General features: G+C 43.3%; 1 protein-coding gene across 10 annotated transcripts in view; it reads right to left on the bottom strand.

Moving 5' to 3' along the window:
- Positions 1–24273, bottom strand: part of RBPMS (RNA binding protein, mRNA processing factor) — a 185001-nt gene that overhangs the window by 160176 nt on the left and 552 nt on the right. For 9 of the 10 annotated variants that reach the window (XR_009258992.1, XR_009258989.1, XR_009258990.1 and 6 more), the window contains one exon: positions 23590–23926. Coding sequence is in view for 5 of the 10 variants with exons in the window: in XM_058720182.1 (XP_058576165.1) it covers positions 23590–23926 (337 nt within the window). In the remaining 5 variants the exon portion in view is untranslated. Of the gene's footprint in view, positions 1–23589; positions 24182–24273 lie in introns of those variants that run through there. The other variant, XM_058720179.1, reaches the window with a different exon arrangement.

Raw genomic sequence — 24273 nt, 5'->3', positions numbered from 1 at the left:
ACCGAATAAGTGAACAAGATGGCATGTTATTAGGGCAGTGTGACAAAAACCCAGTCTGCGGGACAAAGTATTGCAGAGGAGACTACCTGGCAAGGGGGTGCCAAAGGTTTTAAGCAGAATGACAGGGCACATTTCCATTGTTTTGAAAGGTTACCCTGACTGTCCCGAAGAGCTAGGACCATAGGGAGGCACAGCTGGTAGGTACAGCAGTGCAGAGAGCCTTGCTGGTAGCCTGAATGGAATGGTAAGGGAGAAAGGTGGAGAGAAGTCAACCGATTTGAGATTGGGGGAGGCACAATTGTCATGTTTGGTGATAGACTGGTTAGGAAGGGAAATGGAAGAGGTGGGAAACTGGCTCAAGAGTGGCAGATGTGGAACACAGGAGGTTTGAGGAGGAGGACAACGACATCGCAGGTCCTGGACATGCTGAGTTTATCAAAATGCACAGGAGACAGCCAACTGGAGGTGGTACAGACACCTGGCTATTTGACTCTGAAGCTCAGGACAGAACCCTGGAACAAAGGACATCCTCCAAGGGCGTGCAGGGTAATAAGAAATAAGACACAGGACAGAGGTTCTGAGGAATGCTATCATTTATGGACCAAATCAATGAAAAAAGATGAAAAGGAGAAAGTAGAAGCAGGGGCACAGAGGCAGAGAAAGTCCATAGAATCATGGAAACCAAGGAAAGAATGTTAAGAACAGAAAAAAAAAAAAAAAAATCCAAAAGTCAAACCTGTCAGTAGTGGGATAACAAGCAATTTGTTTCTTATATTTTACTCTATTTTCCTAGGATGCTTAATAATATTTATTGCTGAGAGAGAGCATGAATGGGGGACGGGCAGAGAGAGAGGGAGACACAGGATCCGAAGCAGACTCCAGGCTCTGAACTGTCAGCACAGAGCCCGATGCAGAGCTCGAACTCACAAATTATGAGATCATGACCTGAGCTGAAGTCGGCACTCAACCAACTGAGCCACCCACGCACTCCTGAAAGAAAAAAAAAATTTTTAAACAAAAACTGCAAAATGTCTGCTATAATATCTCCATAAATTAAAAAGCTAGAGGCGTCTGGGTGGCTCAGTTGGTTAAGCCTCTGACTATATAGCTCAGGTCATGATATCGTGGTTTTTGAGTTCGAGCCCTATGTCGGGCTCTGTGCAGACAGCTCAGAGCCTGGAGCCTGCTTCAGATTCTGTCTCTCTCTCTCTCTCTCTCTCTCTGCCCCTCCCTTGCTCGTGCTCTGTCTCTCACTCAAAAAATAAACATTAAAAATAAATAAATTAATTAATTAAAAAGCTATAGTTGGGGCCACTGGGTGGCTCAGCTGGTTAAGCATCTGACTCTTGATTTAGGCTCAGGTCACAAGCTCACTGTTCCTGTGATCGAGACCCACCCTGGCCTCTAGGTTGTCAGTGCAAGCCTGCTTAGGATTCTACCTCTCTCTCCCTGCTCACATACTCTGTCCCCCTCTCTCTCGCTCTCAAAATAAATAAACTTTAAAAAAAAAAAAAAAAGAGCTATAGTTTACAATCCACAGGACATGTGTTTTGAGTTCCTTTTCTGGGTCTGGTGATCTATCTGTTCCGGCTTCATGACCAGTGACACACATTGCCCAGCCTCCTGGCCAAGGTCTGGAATCCCAGCAGAGCAGAGCTGGCTGGCCTACACACCCATGGTCCAGTGACCTTGGGTTCATTAGCATATTGTTCTCATCAAATGAGCTAACCAGTCACAGACCCTGCCTACTTTGTCCCACTTCCCACAACTACTAATGCCGAACCAAAATTCCCCAACTCTGCACCATTTCCTATAAACAAGAGATTGCCTATAAACATTCACTCAGATACAGGAGGTCCAAGGCTCACAAAAAATGTTTGTTTATTGCCTCTAAAAAGGACTTATGTTTACTTACACGGTACCTGCCCCAGCAAGCAGAAGTGTATCATTAATGAGAACGAGGGTAGTCCACTGAGCCATCATAGATAGTAACCAATGACCTGTTGTTCTGACAACACTAAAAAAAAGGGGTATGACCAAGATATTTCTAAAAGCTCACCAAGGATATAAGAAATAATAGTCTAACCTTCTACCCATCTTTCTTGACCAACAACACCATTTTGGCATATTTTACATTTTTTTAAGATTTTATTTTTGGGAGAGCGCGAGCATGTGAGTTGAAGAGAAGGGTGGGGGAGAGAGGGAGAGGAAAAGAGAGACAGGGAGAGAGAGAGAGAGAGAGAGAATATGAATGAATCCCAAAGCGGACTCCACAGTGTGGAGCTGATGTGGGACTCGATCCAACGACCCCGGGATCATGACCTGAGATGAAACCAAGAGCTGGACATTCAACTAACTGAGCCAACTGGACGTTTTTGTTTTTGTTGTTGTTGTTGTTTTTAATGAAGTAAACTCTACCCTCAACACAGGACTCAGACTCCCCACCCAGAGATCAAGAGTCATGTGTGTACTCTGCCAACAAAGTCAGCCAGGCACCCCTGTCATTTCTTTTTTAAGAGGGTAAAAAGAATGAATTTACTTCGAAATAATTCTTGGGATAAGAAGCTTACCTTTCCAGAAAACTTAAGAACTTTGGATTATTTTGTTCAAGTGGATTTTACTATACTTGGTTTTCAGAAAGAAAGAATCACAGAGATGGGGTGCTAAAAATAGATGTAACAAAGTGGAAGGAAAGTACTTGTGAGAGCCTGACTAGCAATTAGCAAAAAGTGGTATCGCCAGTATTAAAATAGGAAATCTGAACCCATTCCGGGAACAAGGTCCTGGACTGCCACAGTCATGTAGCCTCACAGGCTGGCCCAACTCCCCAACAGAAGTCCCTGGGCCCAGTGGACAGCCTTATAAGGCAACCATGCTCAGGGAGAAGATAAGAACAACACTGAGCACTTAACATTTCCACAGGCCTCCACAAATATTAACTCGTTAGTTCTCACAGTATCCTGGGAGAGCCCAGTTACTATCATTTCCAAGAGATGGGAGAAGATAGATACCTGACTGACTACAGTTAATTATGCCCAAATGGGTAAAGGAGCCAGCAGCTCTCCTTAGGTGCTGAGTTCAGGGCCAGGCACGCCTCAAGTTGTGTCAGGAATGGAGTAAATGCTTTCCTAGTAATGAACAGGAAGGAAGAGGAAGATTTTTCAACTTTGACAGTGAGGAACAGTCTCCACCCTCTCTCCTCTACCTCCCACAGGGTCTCCATAAGATTCCAATCCATAGAGTAATTAAGACTCCTGGGACTCCTGGGGCACTTGGGTGGCTCAGTCTGTTAAGCATCTGATTGTTGGTTTCAGCTCAGGTCATGATCTCAAGGTTCTGGAGTTTGAGCCCTACATGGGGCTATGAGCTGACAGTGCAGAACCTGCTTGGGCTTTTCTGCCCCCCCCCCCCAAAATAAATGAATAAAATTTTTAAAATACAGTAATTAAGACTCCTACTTGAACAGCCTAGGAGAAGATACAAGCAAGGACTAAAGACATGGCATGTCAGAGGATAGGAGACTTGCTTTCCCCAAGCTGGTTTCCATCCTCCAAAGGGGACACTTGACATCCATCTCTTTACTTTCACAAATAAATTTGGCAACTGTGATTATAGTGCCTGTAAGAAATAAGACCACTATCTATACAGGTTGGAGGGGATTAAGTGGCCTTCATAATTCTATTAAGAAAATTGCAATGTAATTGTTATCAAATAGGTTTCCTGACAATCTACACCATATTACATCTTGTGATCAGGTGCTGGAAATATACAAGAGTAGAATTTTATATATGTGTGTGTATACATTTTTAAAATCACCTAGAATGTAATCTCTGCTAGAATCTCAAGGCTCCACAATAGCAAGACCCTTAGTTTTGTCCATTGATTATCCCCCACTGCCTACTGTGTGTCCAGCACAAAGCCGGTGCTCAATATGTATTTGCTGAATAGTCTTAAAAAAAAAAAAAAATGAGCTCAACATCCAAACATACATAGATACGCAGGAAAGGACATAAGTACATATACTAGGTAGCACATTCAGTAGCTAAGTCAGAGACTGACATAATCGTCCTATGGAAGGGAAAACCACAGGGTAAGCCTGGAAGGAAAAAAAAGTAAGTGCACGGAGAGGACAGAAGAGTGCATTCTAGCCACCAGAGGATCAGGAACTTGGAGGTAGAACACCTTTGTAAGAACACAGCACCCAAGGGGCGCCTGGGTGGCGCAGTCGGTTAAGCGTCCGACTTCAGCCAGGTCACGATCTCACGGTCCATGAGTTTGAGCCCCGCGTCAGGCTCTGGGCTGATGGCTCAGAGCCTGGAGCCTGTTTCCGATTCTGTGTCTCCCTCTCTCTCTGCCCCTCCCCCGTTCATGCTCTGTCTCTCTCTGTCCCAAAAATAAATAAAAAACGTTGAAAAAAAAATTAAAAATTAAAAAAAAAAAGAACACAGCACCCAAAAGGTGGCAACAACTTAAAAGTTCATCAACTGAACGAATGAATGAATGAATGAACAAAATGTGAATGAATGAACTAAATACAACAAAATGTGGTATAGATCCATGCAATGGAAATGCTATTCAGCCATAAAAAGGAACAAAATACTCGAGGCACCTGGCTTGCTCAGCCAGTAAAGCAGGTAACTCCTAATCTCTGTGACATGAGTTTAAGCCCATAGGGCACAGAGAGGTCTTTAAAAAAAAAAAAAAAAGGAACAAAGTGCCAATTCATGCTACAACATGGACGAACCCAAAAATATCATGCTAGGTGAAATAAATGAGACACAAAAGGCCACCCACTGTATTATTCTACCTGTATAAAATGTCCATAAATAGGCAAATCCATGGAGACAAAAAGCAGATTTGCAGCTGCCAGGGGCTGGGAGGCAGGGTTAATGAACACAGGTTTGGGTGTTTGGGGGTTTTTTTTTTTTCCCTTTAGTGAGGGGAACAAAAATGTCCTAAGATTAGAGTCATGATGGTTATACAACTCTGAACACACCAAAAATTACTGAATTAAGGGTGCATTTTAAGCTGTGAACTGTACCTCAACAAAGTTATTAAAAGAAAGAACACTAGACTAGCTGCTGGGCTGGAGGCTGAGGAGACTGTGCACACGGACAGAGAGCAGACAAGTTTGGAAATGCAGAGAAGGGCCTGAGCATGGGGAGCTTTGAATGTCAGCGAAAGAAATCTGGATCTTATCCGCTAAGGACAACAACAACAAAAAAGAGTGGGGCCAGTGCTCTCCAGTCTTCAGAGCACTTTCATATACATTAGACCCTTTTGATCAAGGAATCTGCAAATGTTTTCAGATGCTGGCTGATTTACGGGAGTAACACATTTGGAAGAATCATCTGCCATGAGTGTCGAATGGACTAGGGATGTGAGAAAGGCAATGGAGGCTAGGGGTGTAATTCGGAGTCCAGACCAGGGGATGGAAAAGATGGAAAAGAGCAGACTACGGCGTGAAGTCCACGGCAGCCCAGATTTTCGGGAACTAGAGATGCTATGTATAACTTGGTGACTCACCTCCTGGAAAAGAAGTTGCCACATTACTGATCACTGAGGATTTGGGCAAGTCCCGTATCTCAAATTCCTCTGTGAAAGCAGAATTCTAAGAGGCACTAGGTTCAAGAGACTCCTTGATCTCTTTGGAATATACTTCTCTGAGGAATATTCCTTCCAGACTGGCAATGAAGTTCAGCACAAGAGGACTGATTTTTGAACTAACTGCTATCGGTTCAAATTCAGGCTTTGGTATTTATTAGTGACCTAGACCAAGTTATTCACCTCTCTCTGAGCCTCAGGTCCTCACTTGTACATCAGAAATAATGGTGGTTGGTATCCACATGATAGAGTTAAGAACTAAATACAAGAAGGGATGTAAGCAAGGTCTAGAACAAAGTAAACAAGATCCCCTGGTTACCCAATTTTCTCACATCGGCTATATTTTTTAATTTTTTTTTTTTTAACATTTATTTATTTTTGAGAGATAGAAACAGAGCATGAGCGGGGAAGGGGTGGAAAGAGAGGGAGACACAGAATCGGAAGCAGGCTCCAGGATCTAAGCTGTCAGCACAGAGCCCGCTGTGGGGCTCAAACCCATGAGCTGTGAGACCATGACCTGAGCTGAAGTCAGACACTTAACCGAGCCACCCAGGAGCCCAGAGCTATGCTTTACAGCACTTATCAATTTGTGAATCTATCCTGACTTGTGCTTTTATTTGCACAATACACACTTCCCCACTACACAGAAAAGTTCCAGGAAGGTCAAGGACAACGTCTGTCTGCTGCCCACTGTATCACCAGGGTTCAATACTGCAGGAGGTCAGTATCTTTGGAATGACTCACCTAGGAATTCTACATTTGGTTTCTAAAGCCAAGAGACACTGTGACGGATAAACAGCCATGCTATCCTATCCAGAATAGCAGCAGGAAGACGCAAACAAGTATGGTCACGGAGTAAATAGCTGCATCAAGGAAATGAAAGGGAGAATAGTCAAAGAGGAAAATGCTTTATTTTTCCAGATGCTAATCTGAACAGTCTATTGTAAGCCTAGTGGGGGAAAGAAAAAAAAAAAAAAAAAAAGACTTACGATATTGGCATTGGGTTCTGCAGGTTGTAGATCTATCATCTATGGAACAGGCCCGGCTGGGGAAGCCAAGGACAACTGACAAATACAAGTTCTTTATAATATCCTGATCTTTATCATTTTCTTATTTAATCATCAAAAATTAACAGCCAATAAGGTTTCTCCTTGCCATATAAATACACCCACGTTCGTTCCCACCTCCATATACATATATGATAGTAATTCCTACCCCAGTGCCCATTTCTACCCATTTCAATCCTGCCAGGTCAACAAGGCTCAGCTCCTTCTTCCACAAAGCTTGTTTTACTCTAATCCACACTGATCTCTTAGAATTTCTAAGCCCGGTCTGTATTACGCAACTTGTCAATTTATATAGGAACTCGTATTATTTTCCCATTGTTTTCTGTGTTGACTAGGTCTTTCCAAGTAGGAAAGGAAGTCGGCAGGAAAACTGCTTTTCGGTAACCACCTCTACATCCCCACCGAACGGCCAACACAATGCTGGGTTCAAGGCCTGTCTTCAGCCAGGACTAATGACTGTACCCCAGGGGAGATGAACCTCTTCACTGAACAATGTTCCCTTCACCGACTCCTTCACCAGCTGTCAACTGAAATCAAGGCCGCCAGGAAAAGAAGGCACGTTTTTATTTGCAAAAGATTTTCCAGCTCCTTTGAGAAAGGCATTACATGCATATAAATTCAGTGTTTCATGACCTCCATGGGAATTTACCCTGAAAGACTGTTAGATTCAATGCTAAATGAGATGCAAATTCCATTCATATGTAAGAGTCAGGATGAGTCAAGATTGAGGTTTCCATTACATCTGCTCATTTCCTAGAGTCACACTCTAAGAACATGTGTGTAGGCTTTGTGGAGGGTGTGTGCTCTGTAGGAATGTTCTGTTAACAATTAAAGAGGCCTTGTGGGCTGATGTTGCCCTGCCTGTACAGGGAGACCCTAGCTCTACTCTTCAGATAGTGTGGGGTTCTGGCTACACTGTGGGCACCCAAAGTGAAAACCACCCCCGTGGGGAACATGAGGTGCCCTGGTGGCCACTTGGACCGAGGAATACTCGGAGTAACTTCGACACTGGAGCTTCAGACTCTCAAGTTAGAGAGGAGGAAAACATTCAAGATAGTAGGTGCGCTGCACATTCCAACCACACCTAATAAAAGGCACGGTTTTAACTTTATAAAAAAGATCCTTCCACGGATGTCCTCAGTTAGCTGTCCTCCAAAACTTCTGTCAAACTGACCGGTGTGTCCAAGAGTATCTCTATCCTCAAGAGCACCCCCACAATGTGACCAGAAAAGCAGAGATAGGTCAAATCTACCAGTTCTGAGGCACAGGGTTTCCACGGCATAACATCTCTGAAAACGAGATGCATTTTACAATTCAGTTTTTAACTGGCAGTGTTAGTGGTTCAACTGAAAAATGTTGGGAGTGATTCAGTGAAATTCTATGTACATGCACACAGAACAACGCCTGTAGTATTGGTCTCATCTCTAGCCATGAAGTTTATAGCCAGCAATACAGATCAACGACCTAATACACAAAGATCACAAAGTCAACACTTTTCAATGTGTTCAACTGAACTCAAGGAGGACAGCTCCAGAAATGAAGCCTTTTAGTGCGTACAGCTGTACGAGAAACAATTGAGAGAGGTCTCAAAATGGGGTGGGGTTTTTTTTTTTTAAATTTTTTTTTTCAACGTTTTTTATTTATTTTTGGGACAGAGAGAGACAGAGCATGAACGGGGGAGGGGCAGAGAGAGAGAGAGGGAGACACAGAATCGGAAACAGGCTCCAGGCTCCGAGCCATCAGCCCAGAGCCCGACGCGGGGCTCGAACCCACAGACCGCGAGATCGTGACCTGGCTGAAGTCGGACGCTTAACCGACTGCGCCACCCAGGCGCCCCTGGGGTGGGGTTTTTTGTTGCTGTTAAAATCAATATGTAATATCTAAGTACAGATCAGACTGGAATATTAATTACCAATCACACAACACAAACATGGAAAAACTCCACTGTAGAGAAGCAACCTTTGAAACATTTAAAAACTTCAGGGGCAGGGGATGCAGGAAAAAGGGGCCTGCTGATAGTCTTGGTGGGAGTATAAATTAGTACAAGCTTTCTGAGATTTGGCAATAAACATCAAGTGTCTTAAAAAGAATGCATGCCCTTTGACCCAGAAATTCCAGTTCTAAGAGTTTAAGCTTAGGAAATCACGAAGGGTGCACCCACAGACTTAGCTAGGAGGCTGTACAGCACTGTTTATATCACAAAGCTGGAAACAAGCTCCAGGCTCAATAAGGAGTAGGTAAAATATATTAAGGCACATCCTTATGGCATAGTATGAAAAATTAAAAATGAGGCAGCAGGGAAAAAAAAAAAAAAAACCGAGGCATAAGAAATGTACCCACTGGCACGCAAAGATGTTCATGACATAATGCGAAGTTTCAAAAAAAATTGAATGTAAACACTTTCATAGTATGATCTCATCTTTGTTAAAATAGAGGGGAGTGTGCTTGTATAGTGAAAAAAGGACATAAGAAAGATACATACTAAAATATTAACGCTAGTTGTGGAGAAAGGAATTAGTTTGTTGTTGTTTCTTTACCTGCGTTTGCTGAGGGTGGGGGAAGGAGAGGAAGGGATAATGTGGGTGAGATTTATTCTCCGGTAAGAAAAAAATGAAAAGAAACTTGGGACACAATGTGATCCAATTAGGTGAACAAATTGGCTTAGGAATCTTAGAAAGAAGCTCAATCCTAAAAACCAAATAAATTAAAAATCCAATGGATTCATTACCATTATTTTATTTTAATCTCTAAAATAGAAGCAATACATTACTACCCTTCCTCTGAGGAATGTTGGGGGAACCGACCAGGCGAATTAAGTGCATAACAGGATTTAAAATATGCAAAAATATCCCAGGAGGAAATCTCTGTCGTACACTGAAGCTATGCTGTGGCCCAGTGCTGCAGAAGTGAGTACTACAAATCTCCAACACAGCGACAAAAAATTACATTAATATCCTAGTGCTCCCAACAAAGACAAACCACCTCAGGACTTTACAAGGAACAATACACTTACTCTTTATCCCATCCCTATAGGAAACATTTCCTCTGAAAATTAATCCATTAGCAATGGGTAGGAAGGGGACGTATTTACAGCAGTCTTTCCAAGGGAACAGGATTGCAATTTCAGTTTGGAAAATCTAATGCATATTAGTTTTATGGAGAGACTTCAGAGAGCACTGGAATGAGTGGAAGGTCACATTAATGGATTTTTTTTTTAAGTTTATTTATTTGAGAGAGAGAAAGAGAGGAAAGAGCAAGCAGGACAGAGAGAGAATCCCAAGCAGGCTCTACATGGTCAGCGCAGGGCCCAACGGGGGCTCGAACCCAAAAACTATGAGATCAGGACCTGAGCCGAAGTCAGTAACTCAACAGATTGAGCCACTCAGGCACCCCCACACTAATGGATTTCTATGCCTGGGTCTCCTGTACAGAGGACTATCCAAGCTTTGCCTGGGCTACCTTTATTAAGGAATAAGGAAAAACAACACTTTTATTGTTGACTTCGGGATAAGCTCACACCAATAGATTTCTCTGCATAACCATGACCCATGATATACAACAAAAGATATAAAAAAGCAATTTTCATGTTGATTAAAGGCCTGTAGAGCTTTTGGAATGGAGAGAAAAGGGACAGTTGCTAGTTAAAACTTCCCAAATATGTATTTGCCCAAATCAGAAACTCACAATATTCCAAAGCCCATAAGCATTTCTGAGTCTGCTCCCTCCCCACTGACTTTTGTTTTTGTTTTTAAGATACAGAGTCAGCAGGCTGGGTGCACTATGACCAAATGGCAACAGATGCTGGTCTTGCAGAGGGCAAGACACTTCCCTTTGATCATCCAAGAACACGGAGAGAATGCACAAACATCCCTGGATCAGGCCATTTTCACTTTGCATCAAGGTCTACCAAGTAGTTGCAGGAATGAGAAGAGTTACAGAAAAAGCTGTTCCTTCACCCAGTAAAATCAGATACACTCCACTCCTGAGGAATCCATCTAAACTAAGAACTAACCTATGTAAAGTATGCCAGCTTGGGAATGTTTAGTATCAGTCACCATGCTTGGAAGGCTGATGCAGAAACAGTTCTCAAGGCAAAGAATTCCAGTGCCCTGTGTTGCATAGTTATAAGCAGCTTAAATGGAGAGGGGTAGATGATCACTGGTAGTTTTATCTTTTCTTTGTAGAAATACAAGTGATGGTATCATAGATAACTGGAAAATAGCAGATACTTTAAAAATGAAAAACATATGCCAAATGTAGATTGTACTTAAGCCTCCAAAAGAATCTAAGTCAGTGCAGATCTCCACATCTGTAAATGAGTAACACTACAACAGTAACCTTTCTCAAAAGTTTACGTATTAAGAAAATGAGAAAACCTACCAACACCTCAGCCTGGAATTCTCCATGAGAATAATTCTTCCCTGTAAGCCCTGGAATTTACAACAATCAGGTCTGTTTTAAACGATACTACACCCCTTAATTCATAATTAAGATACAGTGTTCCAACACATTTACTACATGAACAAAGCCCTTTCACACAGGGATCAGAGGAGCAGCTTGAACCTTCTCTCTGCTGTTCCACTAAGTTATCTGGTGCTGTGAACCATGTCTCTACCCTTAGCACACCAGTACCCACCAAATACATCAGCAGGCCCTTCTAAAAATATAGCTAAAAATATAAAGCCCCAAAATAGTGATGTAACAAACAATGTTCTTTGAAAAGATGTGTCTGTCGTTTTCAAGTGTTCTGAAAACTAAACCACAAAACCATTTTCAACAAAGTGTGTGTTTCTAATTATTAGTGGGAAGATTTATATTCCTGGAAAAAAAACAATGGTACGCCTGGAAAAGAAGTTCACTGCAACAAGTCAGCAAGAATTTGTAAAAGCAAAATAATTTTGATAAGACATAACTACTTCGTTAGCAATAGAAATCCAGGATCCTGCTGTACAAATCGTGATCTAATGAGCGGTCACTTTAAAGCTAGGTGAGGGAGCATTCCAAAACAGGGGCAAGGCCCCACATTTCTTCACATGGGCCCCGCTATCTAATGCGGCAATGATTACAAATCCCCTATTAGTCAAGAGGCAGAAGTCACTAGCTATTACTGGGTCATCCCTTCAGACTTAGAAAAATGAGAACAGTTAACACAGTAATTCAAATCTTTATTTATAAACCCGCTTTTACTTACGGAGACCTAGATCATACAAATTGTTTCTCCCCCTTTCCTCATTCTCTTTCTGCATTTTGCTGGTGGTGGTTTTTCAAGAGTCCAGATTAAAGGTGAATGTCACACTGCGTGTAATTCTGCCTAACCTGATCCCTTCTTGCCTCTTGGAGGTATGAAGCCACACTATCCCAAAGAGCCACCCCAGGCCCTACTCTTAAACCGCTCTGGCACTCAGAGCAGGTACCGCCTGGCACCTGGGACACTTGGGAGGGCAAGCAGGCAAGGGATCTTCTGCTTCCGCCCCTCCCCCATGAGGATGGCTAAAGCAGAGATTCATTTCCTAGCTCAGGTTTTCTGCATAACCCCTCCTCAAAACACAAAGACTCAGGATGGGCCTTAAAAAGTCCTTTTGTTTAGAGAGGGTCATTTCCTGCCGTTAGCTCACACCCAGAAACTCCCACCCATTTCTCAAGGGGAAGCATTGACTTTCTCAGTAAAAAACAACAACAAAGCAAAACAAAATTTCAGGCTTAAAACCACCTCCCCCCTCCCCAACCCCGATGGAACTGGGCTAGCAAGCCCCCAACAACAGCATTCTATACCAGGATTCAGAAGCGGAAGGGGAACGAAGCAGAAACACTGGAGTGGAGTTACGATTCTTCTCAGGCATGGCAGGCGTTATCTGTCCTATCCCCACAATTTGTCTGAGGAAAGGAGTTTAAATGTCTACGCAAGCAGCTTAAAGACTTGTCCTAGGTCCCTCAGCAAATAAAAAAAATTTTTTAATTAAAAAAAAAAAAAGTAAAGTATTCGATTTGGTCAAGAACTAGTAAGAGTATTTATATACCATTGTCTCTAAGACCAATAGACCATAGATGATGGTTAAATTTAATAAAGTTTTTCAAGGTCAAGCATTAGGACACAAATGCCATAAATGGGGATAAATCCAACGGCCTGCATTTTCATCAGTGCATCAGTATGCTCAATTAACAGGCGGTCTGATGACCAAAGTAATGATGGCTTACATTTTTTTCTTCCTAAAATGTCATCTGTTCTGCTTTACGGTGAATAAAAAACAGTTTTGAGTCCATAAGGCTGCCAAGTAGTAGAAATTGTGTTTCCAAGTTGCCTCCTCCATACAGGTTCACAAAGCCCAGATTAGGCTGTCCCTCATGGCAACCCATACAGGTGCTTAAAGGCTGGATTCGTCCAGCTAAAGCCTGTGTTATCCTGAGCTATGCCCTTTGTAGGCAAAAGGAGGAAAGCATATTGAGCTTGGGGCTAGACTAAATCAAAGGACCGAGTGCTAAGTCTATCTCCAGATCAATTCCACCTGGGTTATTAACAGTAACCCTTAACAATCCCACAGACAACTGCGGAACGGGAATCCAATTCATCCTGCCCTACTTTTACTTATCACCCCATGTGAGGCCCACATCTCACTCCTGGGTCTATGGAATTAGGTGCTAGGTTTCCATTCTAACTGGACAAAGGCAAGGATTCCTTTATGTGTGCAAAACTGCTACGTAGTACCCCCCACCAAGGACCTAATCACTTACCATCTAAAATTTCTGGCTTAGAAACTAATATAAGACTGTTAACTAGCTGGAATTAAAATAAAAACTTTATAAATTTCTGGCTTAAAAGCAGGTGCTGACTTTCTGATATAATTAAGTGGGGATAGGCATCCAGAAATGATCCTGAAGGTAGTAATAATTAAAATGTAATTCAAAACTGCTGGAAAACATTTAGGACTACGTGATACATTGCACAGGCCTCAAGTTTGACTGGTTCATTCGTATTCCAGTCATTTAACAAATTTATTGGGCAGTTCCAGGCATTGTCATAGACATTAAGAGTTACAGCCTTAACAAGACAGAGCTCCCTGCTGCCTAGGAGTAACATTCCAGGGGTAGAAGACAAGTACATAAGGTAGTAACAGTGAATAAAAACTAGCTGGAAAATAAAAGAGGGATAGGATAGTGATTGGGAATGTGGGTACTTTAAACTTAGAGATCAAAAGACTTCTCTGGGTAACATCTGAACTGAGATCTCCATGAATGACAAGGATGCTGCTGCCTCATAAATATCTGAATGTAGGGATTTTTCAGGCAGACAGGATAGCACGCACAAAGGCCCTGAGGCAGGAACAAGTTTGGCAAGTAGGAGATACCTAAATAAGGCCCAAGCAGCTGAAGCATAATGAATGAGTCTGTGATTCCTGGTAGATGAGGTCAGAAACCAGCAGGGCCCAGATCACATGAACCTCGTGCACCACTGGAAAAATTTTAAGCTCTTACCCACTGGCAGTAAAACTTCAGACAAATTACTTAATCTCTCAAGAGCCTCAGTTTCTTATTCCTAAACCATGGGATGATAACACCTCATTTGGTTTGTTCAAGTACAGCATTTAAAAACAGTAGACACGACTCCGTAAATGCTTAATGTGCAAAAAATCCATTCAGGCTTTTACAAGTTTGATTATCTTTGGATATGCACCTGATCAACTCGCCAATTTTCTTACACCTATTAAGACGGAAAAGGAAATTTTTGCAACAAAAATGATCTCCATGTTCGTTAGCTCTAACAGTTCCTTTGCTCATCACTGGGAAAGGGCTAGGAGGCTCTGGAAGAGAAAGAATGGGGCTTAGAGTGGAGGGGGGAAAGGCGGAATCAGACCAGTGACTTGGCCTGGTAAGCGGCCTACCGGACTCCAGCACTTCAGGTATTCCCTTCTGCTGATAAGCAAGGCCCTGAGGAGAAGTTAATTACCAACGTTTTCAGTCTCCAGTCACCCAGCATCCCTGAGCAGGCACAGGACGGAAGTGTGCACGCGTGCGCGTCAAAGAGTGAGAGAGACAGAGACCCCTTATCCAGCCCCCAAACACATCCTGTTGGCTTAGAGGGATACAGTGTTTAAAAACAGATGCCTCTTTGGAAACTCACACATTTTTAAGTCCTGTAAATCACACATGCTGGGTAAAGTAATTACACTTCTGTAGCACTTCCCCTCTGCGCACAATGGAAATTCTGGTACTTCTGTAATAAGGTAGCACTTTCTGTGCTGTGCCTTCTCCCAGGAGGCCTCCACTGCCCATCCTATAGGTGGGCAGAAAAGAAATTCTCACAAAACAGAATCCTGTGGATTCAAGCAAAGCCATTTTTTTTTTTTTTTTTTAATCTCTAGGCTTTCTCTTAGGATAATGTTGGCCACCTACCTGCAGACCTAAGGAGTCAAGAAGAGCAGGGGAACATCATTTAAAAATCGACTTAGGAGAAACAAAGGAGTTGAGGGTACAAACTGGTCTCTTACTTGCATGGATGGGTGAGATGTACCTCAATTTTCAGACTCCCAGATTTCTCATACCTTTGCAAAATCGCAGGGGCCCACAGGACTGAGGTAGGCTGCTTCAGCATTCCTTCTGCATTTTAAATTTGTGTAACAATACTGTATTACACCCTGGAATTTGGAACTATCTTCCTGGTGTGACTGGCATTTATTACGGCTATTTCCTTGTTTCCTCCAGCATTCTACATTAACGTGCATCATAATGGGTGCAGCAGGGTTAAAACCTATGCGAAATACAAACGCAGGTGGTTGTTTTTCTTAAAATTCCCAGACCACCTTTCTTTCTTCAAGGGTGGACACTTTCTTCAAGTGAGCAGCAAGGGCAGCAGACTTTTAGGAAAGCACTAAATGAATCAGTAGAAAATATGACCCAGAGAAGAGGGGAGTTCAAGGATCTGCCAAAAGGCGCATCTTACTCCCTACCCAAATAAATTCCCCCCTCCGCCAAAAAAAAAAAAAAAAAAAAAAAAAAAAAAAAAACTTGAGGAAATTTTTTCTTACAAAAACACAAGCATCTTTATCAGTCCCAAACCCATCTACAAATCTTAGGGTAGCTTGATTTTCCCCTCTAGTCAAGGCACAGGGTTGGAAAAAGAAAAGTTGGAGGAGTCAAAGTCCCGGAATTAATGCAAACTGTAGAGGATAACAATTTCCAGAGACAGTTGATGAAAGCCAAAACAACAACAAAAAAGTGTATGGGAAATACTGTATATGCCTAGGTTTTTCTAAGCTCCCTTCCCACATTCAGGTTTTCGAATGGATAAGCACACTGAACACTACTATGTTATAACCTAGGCAGATACAGAATGCACTTTTATGTCCCTAAAAGTGCTTTAAAATATTTTGCTTCACTTTTTCCTGCAAATTTCCAGCTCCCCTCCCTCCAAATTTTTTTGTTTTGTTTTTATATACCTTTGAGCGTTAAGTCAACTTTCTCTGTTGTTGCCCACCCTTACGAGGTTCCCCAGGAACCAGAGTCCCCCACCTCTCCAATTTTCCAGGCGCTCATTCTCGTCACCCACCCTTTCAATTACCGGCCACGTACTCGAACTGTTCTGAAAATTGTCGACAACAGACCTCTCCTCTGCATCTCAAACCCATGTTCACCTCCTCGTGGCCTTTTCTTCCTTCTCCCCACCTGTCAACCCCTCAATCTGCTGTTTCGACAAATACAACCACCATTTAGCTGGGGGTCCAAGGTGGTCCAAAAGAGAAACTCAAGAGGCTTCCCGAATGAAACTCCCAGGCTTCCCTCCGCTGACAGTTAACTGAGGCCTCTGAACACCTCGGGCTGAATCACCACTGTCAGCCACCCACTCGAGACTAGGACTCTTGCAGTACCAGCCTCTTCCCAACCCTGTTGCGGCTGCTTTGCCACGGTGAAGTCCCAGAATGCCAGGTCCCTGCTACGCCGCAGGGCAACTCCAATCACAGAGTGGATTCGATGTCCTGGCCTGGAAGGCCAGCTCCTCCATCTTCTCTCCCACCAAAGCCTCCCCTGCCCTCCAGCTTCATCCTTAACTTCCATTCCTCTCCCTGCCATGCCTTGTTTGCTCCCCCCAAAAGTTCTTTTAAGCCTCTGTGTCTTCATACAGGCCAATCTCCGCCCCCCCCCCCCAGTCTCAATCCCTTCCTCATGTGGCAAATTCTTGAGAATCTGAGCTTCAAATGTCACCTCTCTGACACAACCCCTCCACCCTCTTTTCCTTGCAGTGTTGACTGTGTTCCCAACTCTCACTCCATGTGAACCCCATGCTTCGTTCTACCTGTTGACACAGGGTCACCATTTCCACCACACCCTGGAGCAGCAGAAACCAGCTCTCCTAGCCCCTGGCACCCTCAGAACCTGCACTTAGAGTCCCCTCCCCATAAAAAGACCTTCACCACCATCATACCACCTCCCCCAGCTCACCAGGAGGGTAAAATAATGTAGTGTGTGTATAAAGTGGCCAGTACCTGGTAAATAATGCAGAAGTCAGCAATTATGATTTCCTGCGTGAATACATTAAAAAGATTTCTGAGAATTTCAAAAAATCAAATATTCCAGTATTTTTGTATCAGCAAAAAAAAAAAAAAAAAAAAGGACAAACCAGGCAACTTCACTGTGATTAGCTCAAACCTGCAACCTTCCGCCAGGATGCAGTCTTGCCCTATCCCAATGCACTGACAGGGTTTCAAATATTCTCCCAGTACTCTGAAGACAGGGATGTAAGTGCAAGGAGTCGTTACCCAAGTTATCCCCACATATCTGATCAACTCATCCCCATCAAGGGATGACATCCTCCTCTCAACAGCATCAATTTAAATACCTGCTCCTAGCTGGCCTCAAGCCCACTGAGCCATGCAGCCACTTTTGCTCTAGCTATTATTAAGGTTCATTCCCCTCATTCCTTCTTAAGTTTTTTCTTTGACCAAAGCAAGCACTGTTCAAGAGGAACATTTGCATTCCCTTTCCCCTTCCCCCAGGCAGACACTAAGGTGCCAAATGAAACTGAACACAAACATTCCAAAGTGGCTGTCACACAGAGCAGGCTTGTTTGGGAACACAGGGAGCTCCGTGCTCTTGCACCTAACCAAAGCTTCCAGAAGTCTGCGTCCAAAAGGTCAACTTGAGTTTCACCGCACAAACCAAATGCTAATGGTGAAAACCCAAACGCACCCCAGAATGAGCAGGCCCGCGGAGGCTGTCACATGTACCAGGCATGCTCACCTGTGCACTCCAGTGGAGGCTGTGGACGGCAGGTGGAGAGAGGTAATTTGCCAGCTGCTCCATCCACAGCTTCCCTAAATCCCCAGTAGGCAACGGACCTCAGTATTAAAGGTGTGGCTGCTTATTAACAGCTCACCTATACACAGTTATCATCACCAACCCTACCAATTGAGGATATTTCACGTTTGTAAACTATGTGTTTATAAAGAATCATATATGCATATACGTGTCAGTATGGTGTGTGGTATTTACTGGTACTGGGGTACGATCTTTTGGTAGGTGCTGAGTGCTGGGAATACTGTGATAAGATGGCATCGATCTTTTTTAAAAAATTACATGAAAACAGGTAATGATCCAGGAGTTAAATGAAGAGAACAAAGTAACTCCTACTGGAATTCTGAGAAAACCATTTCTTTGGAATGGAACATTCAGGTGACGGTAGCCTGCACAATGTAGGCTGAAACTTGGCTCCTGCCTTGAAAGCAGCTCAGGCTAGATCAAGAGGGAAAAGATGGCTGAAGCAAATAGTTTATGGAGCACAGGGGTACATTAGGGCAATCCTGAATGTCAAGTTTGGACTCTGCTATATAGAGAACAGATCAGTGCCGAAGGACCCATCAGAGGACTGAGCAGTACAGAAGGACAGATTAAGACAGCATGTTAGAACAAGGAGAGCAGCTAAACATCACTAAAATGAGCCAGGATAAAAGGAATGAGGGAGATAAATACTACAAAGAAAGGCTACAAGGAAAAGAAGATTCTGGGTTCCTGCAGCAAGGCTTGCGAGCAAAACAAAACGGTTTTGTGACACCTACAGATATGGCAAAAAAATTTAACGAAATAGTCAACGAAAAAGACATTTGTTTTTTGTTGTTTTGTTGCAATTTCATTACATGTTCATTTTAGAAAATCTAGAAAGCACAGAAAAGCACTGGCAAGTAAATAAAAATTATCTGCGATCCACCAGATAATTTTTATTGTATTCTGTTTTTTAGCTATTCAGGGTTTTTGGGGGGGGGGTTATTTAAGAATTGGCATCACATAGGGCGCCCTGGGTAGCTCAGTTGGTTAAGCATCGGGATCTCAGGGTTTCGAGTTCAAGCCTAGCATTGGGCTCCGCGTTGGGCATGAAGCCTACTTAAAACAAAAAAAAAATTAAAATGTAGTCAGAAGCTGGAAGAAAAAGTCAGTTTCTCCCATACTGCCTTCAGAGGGAGTGTGGCAATGCGGACAAACTAATTCCACATTTCTGGCCACTAGAACTGTCAGAATGCACTTGTTGCTTTGAGCCACCAAATAAATAAATAAATAAATAAATAAATAAATAAATAAATCTGCATATACATATATATTCTTTAAAAACATTGCTTTTCATGGCTACCTAATATTCTCTTTCAGAAATTATACCGTGACTTAATTAGCAATCTCCTTGGATAAGACATAGAAGAATCTTTAAGAATGTTCCCTACCAGAAGTAACAAATTGATGAACACATTTTGACATGGAACACCAAAGTCCTCCAGAAAGCTGCATGGGTTTGTATCACTGCTGCAAATCCGCACGTGCCCACTTACTGTACCATCACCAACACTGAACACTGTCCTCGAAGCACAAATTACCCTGAGCCTATGAAAATCATCTCTCTACCCTATCAAATCTCTACCCTATCAAATGATCCATCCAACAAACAAATGCCATGGAAACAAAGACTGCACAAGAGCACGAGGGTGTAGGAGGGAAATTTTAAGACCATTTCTGGAAAAATAGTAATTCAGAAGTGCATGCCATATTTGCGATGTTCACGGAACACTTTACTAGGAAATCTTCACGTTTTCATTTAAAACACTATCACCAAACTCTATTCCAGGGCTGCATTAGATCTGATTTGAAGTAACAGACTCCAAACGTGGATAAACTGTATAAAACCATTTGGCACTTTGTCCAAGTCATAATGTAGATTAATCTTAACACCCGATTGAAAATCTGAGGTTGCCACACACTGATATGATACCCTTTCTGTGTGCCAATTAGAGGAACAAGTTTTCCTTCATGACCCCAATATTTGGGCAAGATTACTAAGCACTTTCTTTTTAAGGTATTTTTTTAAGTAATTTCTATACTCAACGTGGGGCTTGAACTCACGACCCTGTGATCAAGGGTTCCAAGCTCTTCTGACAGAGCCAGTCAGGAGCTCCACTAAGCACTTTAAAAGGAAAGAGGTAAAGATTTGTATTCGCTTGTAAAGAACCAACTTTACAGGATTCCTGCCCAACATCTGCCAAACATCTTTTCAGTCATTTATCCAACAACGCCAAGTTTTTGCTTTTCTAGTTTTAAGTACAAGTTCAGATCAATTTAAGGAAAAATTGCTCTTTGACACTAGGGCCGCAACATAATAAAACACCTTTTAGAAAGGATTTGTGATCAGTCTGAAAAATACCACATGACTTGGATAAAAGTAAAAATAAAACCAAATTACAGATTTATCTGATTTCAAAAACAAAAACAAAACCTATTTTGAAAGTTAAGTGATCAAAAATTTCTATTTACTACCAGAAAAAGTCTTGATACATAAAAACTCAAGACAAATAATTGAGTCTATTATATACACATTAACTTTAATAAAGTCTAGTCCAGTATAAACTGCCAAAGGTGTTTAAAGACAATTATTACCTAGTCCAAAATTACATGCAAATTCTAGGAATTATTTTACTAACTGAAAAATGATATAAGAAATTACCTAACACCCTATACATAAGCCTTACGAATCTCAGATCCCAGTGATTTTGACAACTGGCTTTTCTTTAATGGGACATCTTGCAGAGAAATACACATGTATAGCACACTATAATCCAGAAAGCCAGATGTATTATCTCTGTCACAGCTAGCCAAAGCTGAAAAAGAATTTTTCCTCAAAGCTTTAAATACTATCCAAAGCAGAAGTCTATGTCCTGTCCAAGTTCTCAAACTTCCAACCCCAAAAAGCTGCAAAAATTCTCCTAAATCCTGGACCGTTCAGTCTACACAGTCGGAACCAAATAAGTGTTTCGGCGTCACTTATTTCAGAGTAAGCTTCAAAAGCTCTCAAACAGGGCTAACGTGTACTGGGAGAGAAGAGGAACGCATTTAAAAAAATAGAAAAAAAAACCCTTGGATTCTCTAAAGTGGTAGAGAAAGCCTAAATTACCCTTATGTTCTAGGAAATAAACTATTTTCTCTTAATGATGATTGGACTTGGCTTTTCCAAGCCATCTCAATGGCCACCAGAAACAACAAAACACATTTTTCCCCTCTCTTGTCATTATGTGTATATACATTTTATATGTGTGTGTTCTGTTTATGAGACTCCTTAGCCAAGGCTTTTAAATGTGTTGGAGAACAAATTGCTGATCGCTGGGTGGGCAGGGAAAGGGTCCAGTGCGGTGGTTTTGTATAATGCTGAGCACATTAATGGGACTCACCAAATACCATATTTATTTTACTTGTGGTTTTCAGGGTTAGAAAGAAAGAAAGAAAGAAAAAAGAGGTTAGAGTTTATCAAAAACAAAACAAACTCAAAACAGGGAATTAGGGCAAAATTACCTGGATCATTCAAGGCCTATTTACTTTCTTTTCCTGAATTTTTAACATTATAAACCTTCTCTCTTCATGGCGTATCTGTCTTTACACTCCACCTCTTCTACGAGTTGGGCTCTGAAATCTTCCTAACTGTCCACTTAGTTTTAAAACAACTGTCCTGCGAAAACTTACACGTCATCAAGCCACATGCCATTCCCACCTGAAAAGGGACATTGTCAGGGCAACAGAACAGGTAAGAGGCAGTAACTGCACTAAGTTCACCTGTGGTTCTGTACTTGCACACCTCACACATTAAGGCTCCCCAGGAACAGGGCCGACACCTCAGTCCTGGTGGCAGTGAGGCCGAGATGGGTTAAGTAAAAGAAATTTGACATTTCTCTCAATTTTATCAAGTACGTTATGGTTTTGGAACATATAAACCTCTTTTTTTGCTACCCACCAGAAGCCAAAAAGCCTTTGGTTTGCCTGGTTAACCTTTCCATTTGGCAAGTGTTCTCAATGGGGTGAACAGAGAAAGATGGTTCCACACAATACATCCGTACCCTTAGAAATAAACAGATTGCCCATCTAAGTGAAATAGAGAAAGGTTTCTGAAGTAATTGGTGTGTTAGGTGAATTAGATACAGCAACTCCTTAGAAGCACACTGGTCATTTTTTAAATTTTATTTCAGTGGTAGGGAAAATAAATGGCAAAGGAGCCCGAAAGATTCAAGAAAAAACTGGAACTCAAGTCTCCATCTCTTTGAAAACGAAGGAGGAAGGTCAGTAGTTGTAAAGAACTAGCATGTAAATAACACTTGCCAAAATAATAGGTTAAAATAAAATGCAATTATCCTCAGGTGTGAAGGCAATTTTCAGCTTACTACAATTCAGGTGGGTTGCCCCCATACAACTGTGCTAAGAGTGAAATCTTGTGTTTCGCATTGATTTGCATGGTCTTCATTTAAAACGTTCCCTTTTCACAAGTGGACAATGAAGGCTTACCCTTACTAAATTAAATCCTCCCCAACATTCGGTTTCACTATCAGAATCTTAGTTGGCACGCAACACATTATCTCCATAATAATCTCAACCTCCTAATCAGTTTACCATTCTGTAGACTTCATATACTGGGACACAACACTTGTAAGAATGCTTTACAGTTCATGTCTACATGCATACTTTCTTGCATCTACACACACACACAAGTTCTTTTTAGAACGTTTAAGAACTCAGCTATGTGGGATCTTCAAAAGTAGGCGAAAAAAATATTGTTTCTTGGACTCCAGATAAATGGCTTTGTTCCTGCAGGTACGTTAATCGGATACCACAGATACCTAACTACAAAATTCTGAAACCCATAGTTACCGAATTTTGTTTCTACCAAAGGAACGCTCCGCAGCCGCAAGTTTTAATGTTGTTACGGACGCATCACATAAAATTTACGCTCAGAAGTCAAAGTCCTATTAAAACAGCCTCGATGATCGTTTGGTGAATTGTAAAGTTTTAAACTCTTTTATTCTGCTCCCGCAACCGCATCGCCCCTAAATTTACAAAACCTAATCATCCAGATTCGGGGTCTTTGACTCACCAGAGAAGAATGCAGCTGATGAGTTATCTATTAATTCGAAATGCCTCGGCTGGAAAGATATTTCACCAAGAACTTTTAACACTGAGGCGGGGGGGGGGCGGAGGAGAAGGTAGGGAACAGAAGGTGTCTCTTGACGAGAACTCGCCCCGAGTTCCTTCCTTACACCACACAAACACACCCCACAACTTCCAGCCCGGGTCGCAGAATTAAGACCTGACCCTCCGGGTCCCAGTAAACGGAGGTTACCCAGGAGCCAGCTCTCGATTCCGCTTTTAAAATCCTACGCAAACAAAGCTGAGCATTATACTTACTAAAGTCTCCGAAAAGTCCTTAAAGTTACGCAATTATTGGAACCCACAAAAACTCGCTCTCCGAAGAGAGCCCCTCTCGGGGCCACAATCTGGGGCTGTGCCTCGGGACAAGGGCAATTCCCAAACCCTCGGCTGCGGCGCCCCGGGGCCGGCCGGCCGCACTCTGGAGAAAGCCCGCGCGTCTGGCGCCCCAGGTCGTACCCCCCGCCGCACCGAGCCCCCTCAGTACCTCTTCCTCCTGAAGGTTGGCCTCGTTCGGGGTGTTCTCCTTCTCGGCTTTGCCGCCGTTGTTCATCTTCCCGGTCCTTCCTCGCCGGGCAGGGCTAGGGCGCGGGGCTGGGCGAGGGCGCGCTCGCCCACTTTTCCCTTCCCCGGGCGCCGGGGCTCCCTCGGGCGGGCGCCGCGGGCTGCGGGGGCTGGAGCCGGGGCACCGGCGGCTCGGACTCCCGCGGCGAGGCGAGACTGCGGCGGCGGGCGACCCAGGAAGTGCGAGGGAGAGACGGGGCAGGGCGAGGCGCGGGCCGACTGGGAAGGGGACGGAGACAATCGGGACCCGGGAGGGAGACCTGGAGAGGGAGGGCGGGCGCAAGGGAAGGAAGGAAGGAAGAAAGGATGGGGCGAGGGCGCGCGTCCCAGGAGGGAGCCCAGAGAGTCGGGGAGGTGGCCGAGTAGGGGCTGGGGGCGGCCGCTGCCCGAGCCTAGCGGGGGCCGGAGGGAGGGGGCGAGGGGTGCCCAGACCGAAGGAGGAGGAGGAGGTGCGGGGCGCGGGCCACGGCTGGGACGCTGGGACCCGGAGAGCCGCTGAGTGCGCGCTCCAGGCAGGCTCTGGGAAGTACGGGATCCAAGCAGCTCCCTTTCTCTCTCTTTCCTCCCTCCCCTCTCTCCTCCCTCTCCTCCTCCTCCTCCCCCCTCC

This window comes from Neofelis nebulosa, chromosome 3, assembly GCF_028018385.1.
Source record: "Neofelis nebulosa isolate mNeoNeb1 chromosome 3, mNeoNeb1.pri, whole genome shotgun sequence".
Taxonomy (NCBI): Eukaryota; Metazoa; Chordata; class Mammalia; order Carnivora; family Felidae; genus Neofelis; species Neofelis nebulosa.
Note: the sequence above shows the minus strand (reverse complement) of the source record. Positions and strands in the feature narration are given on the sequence as shown.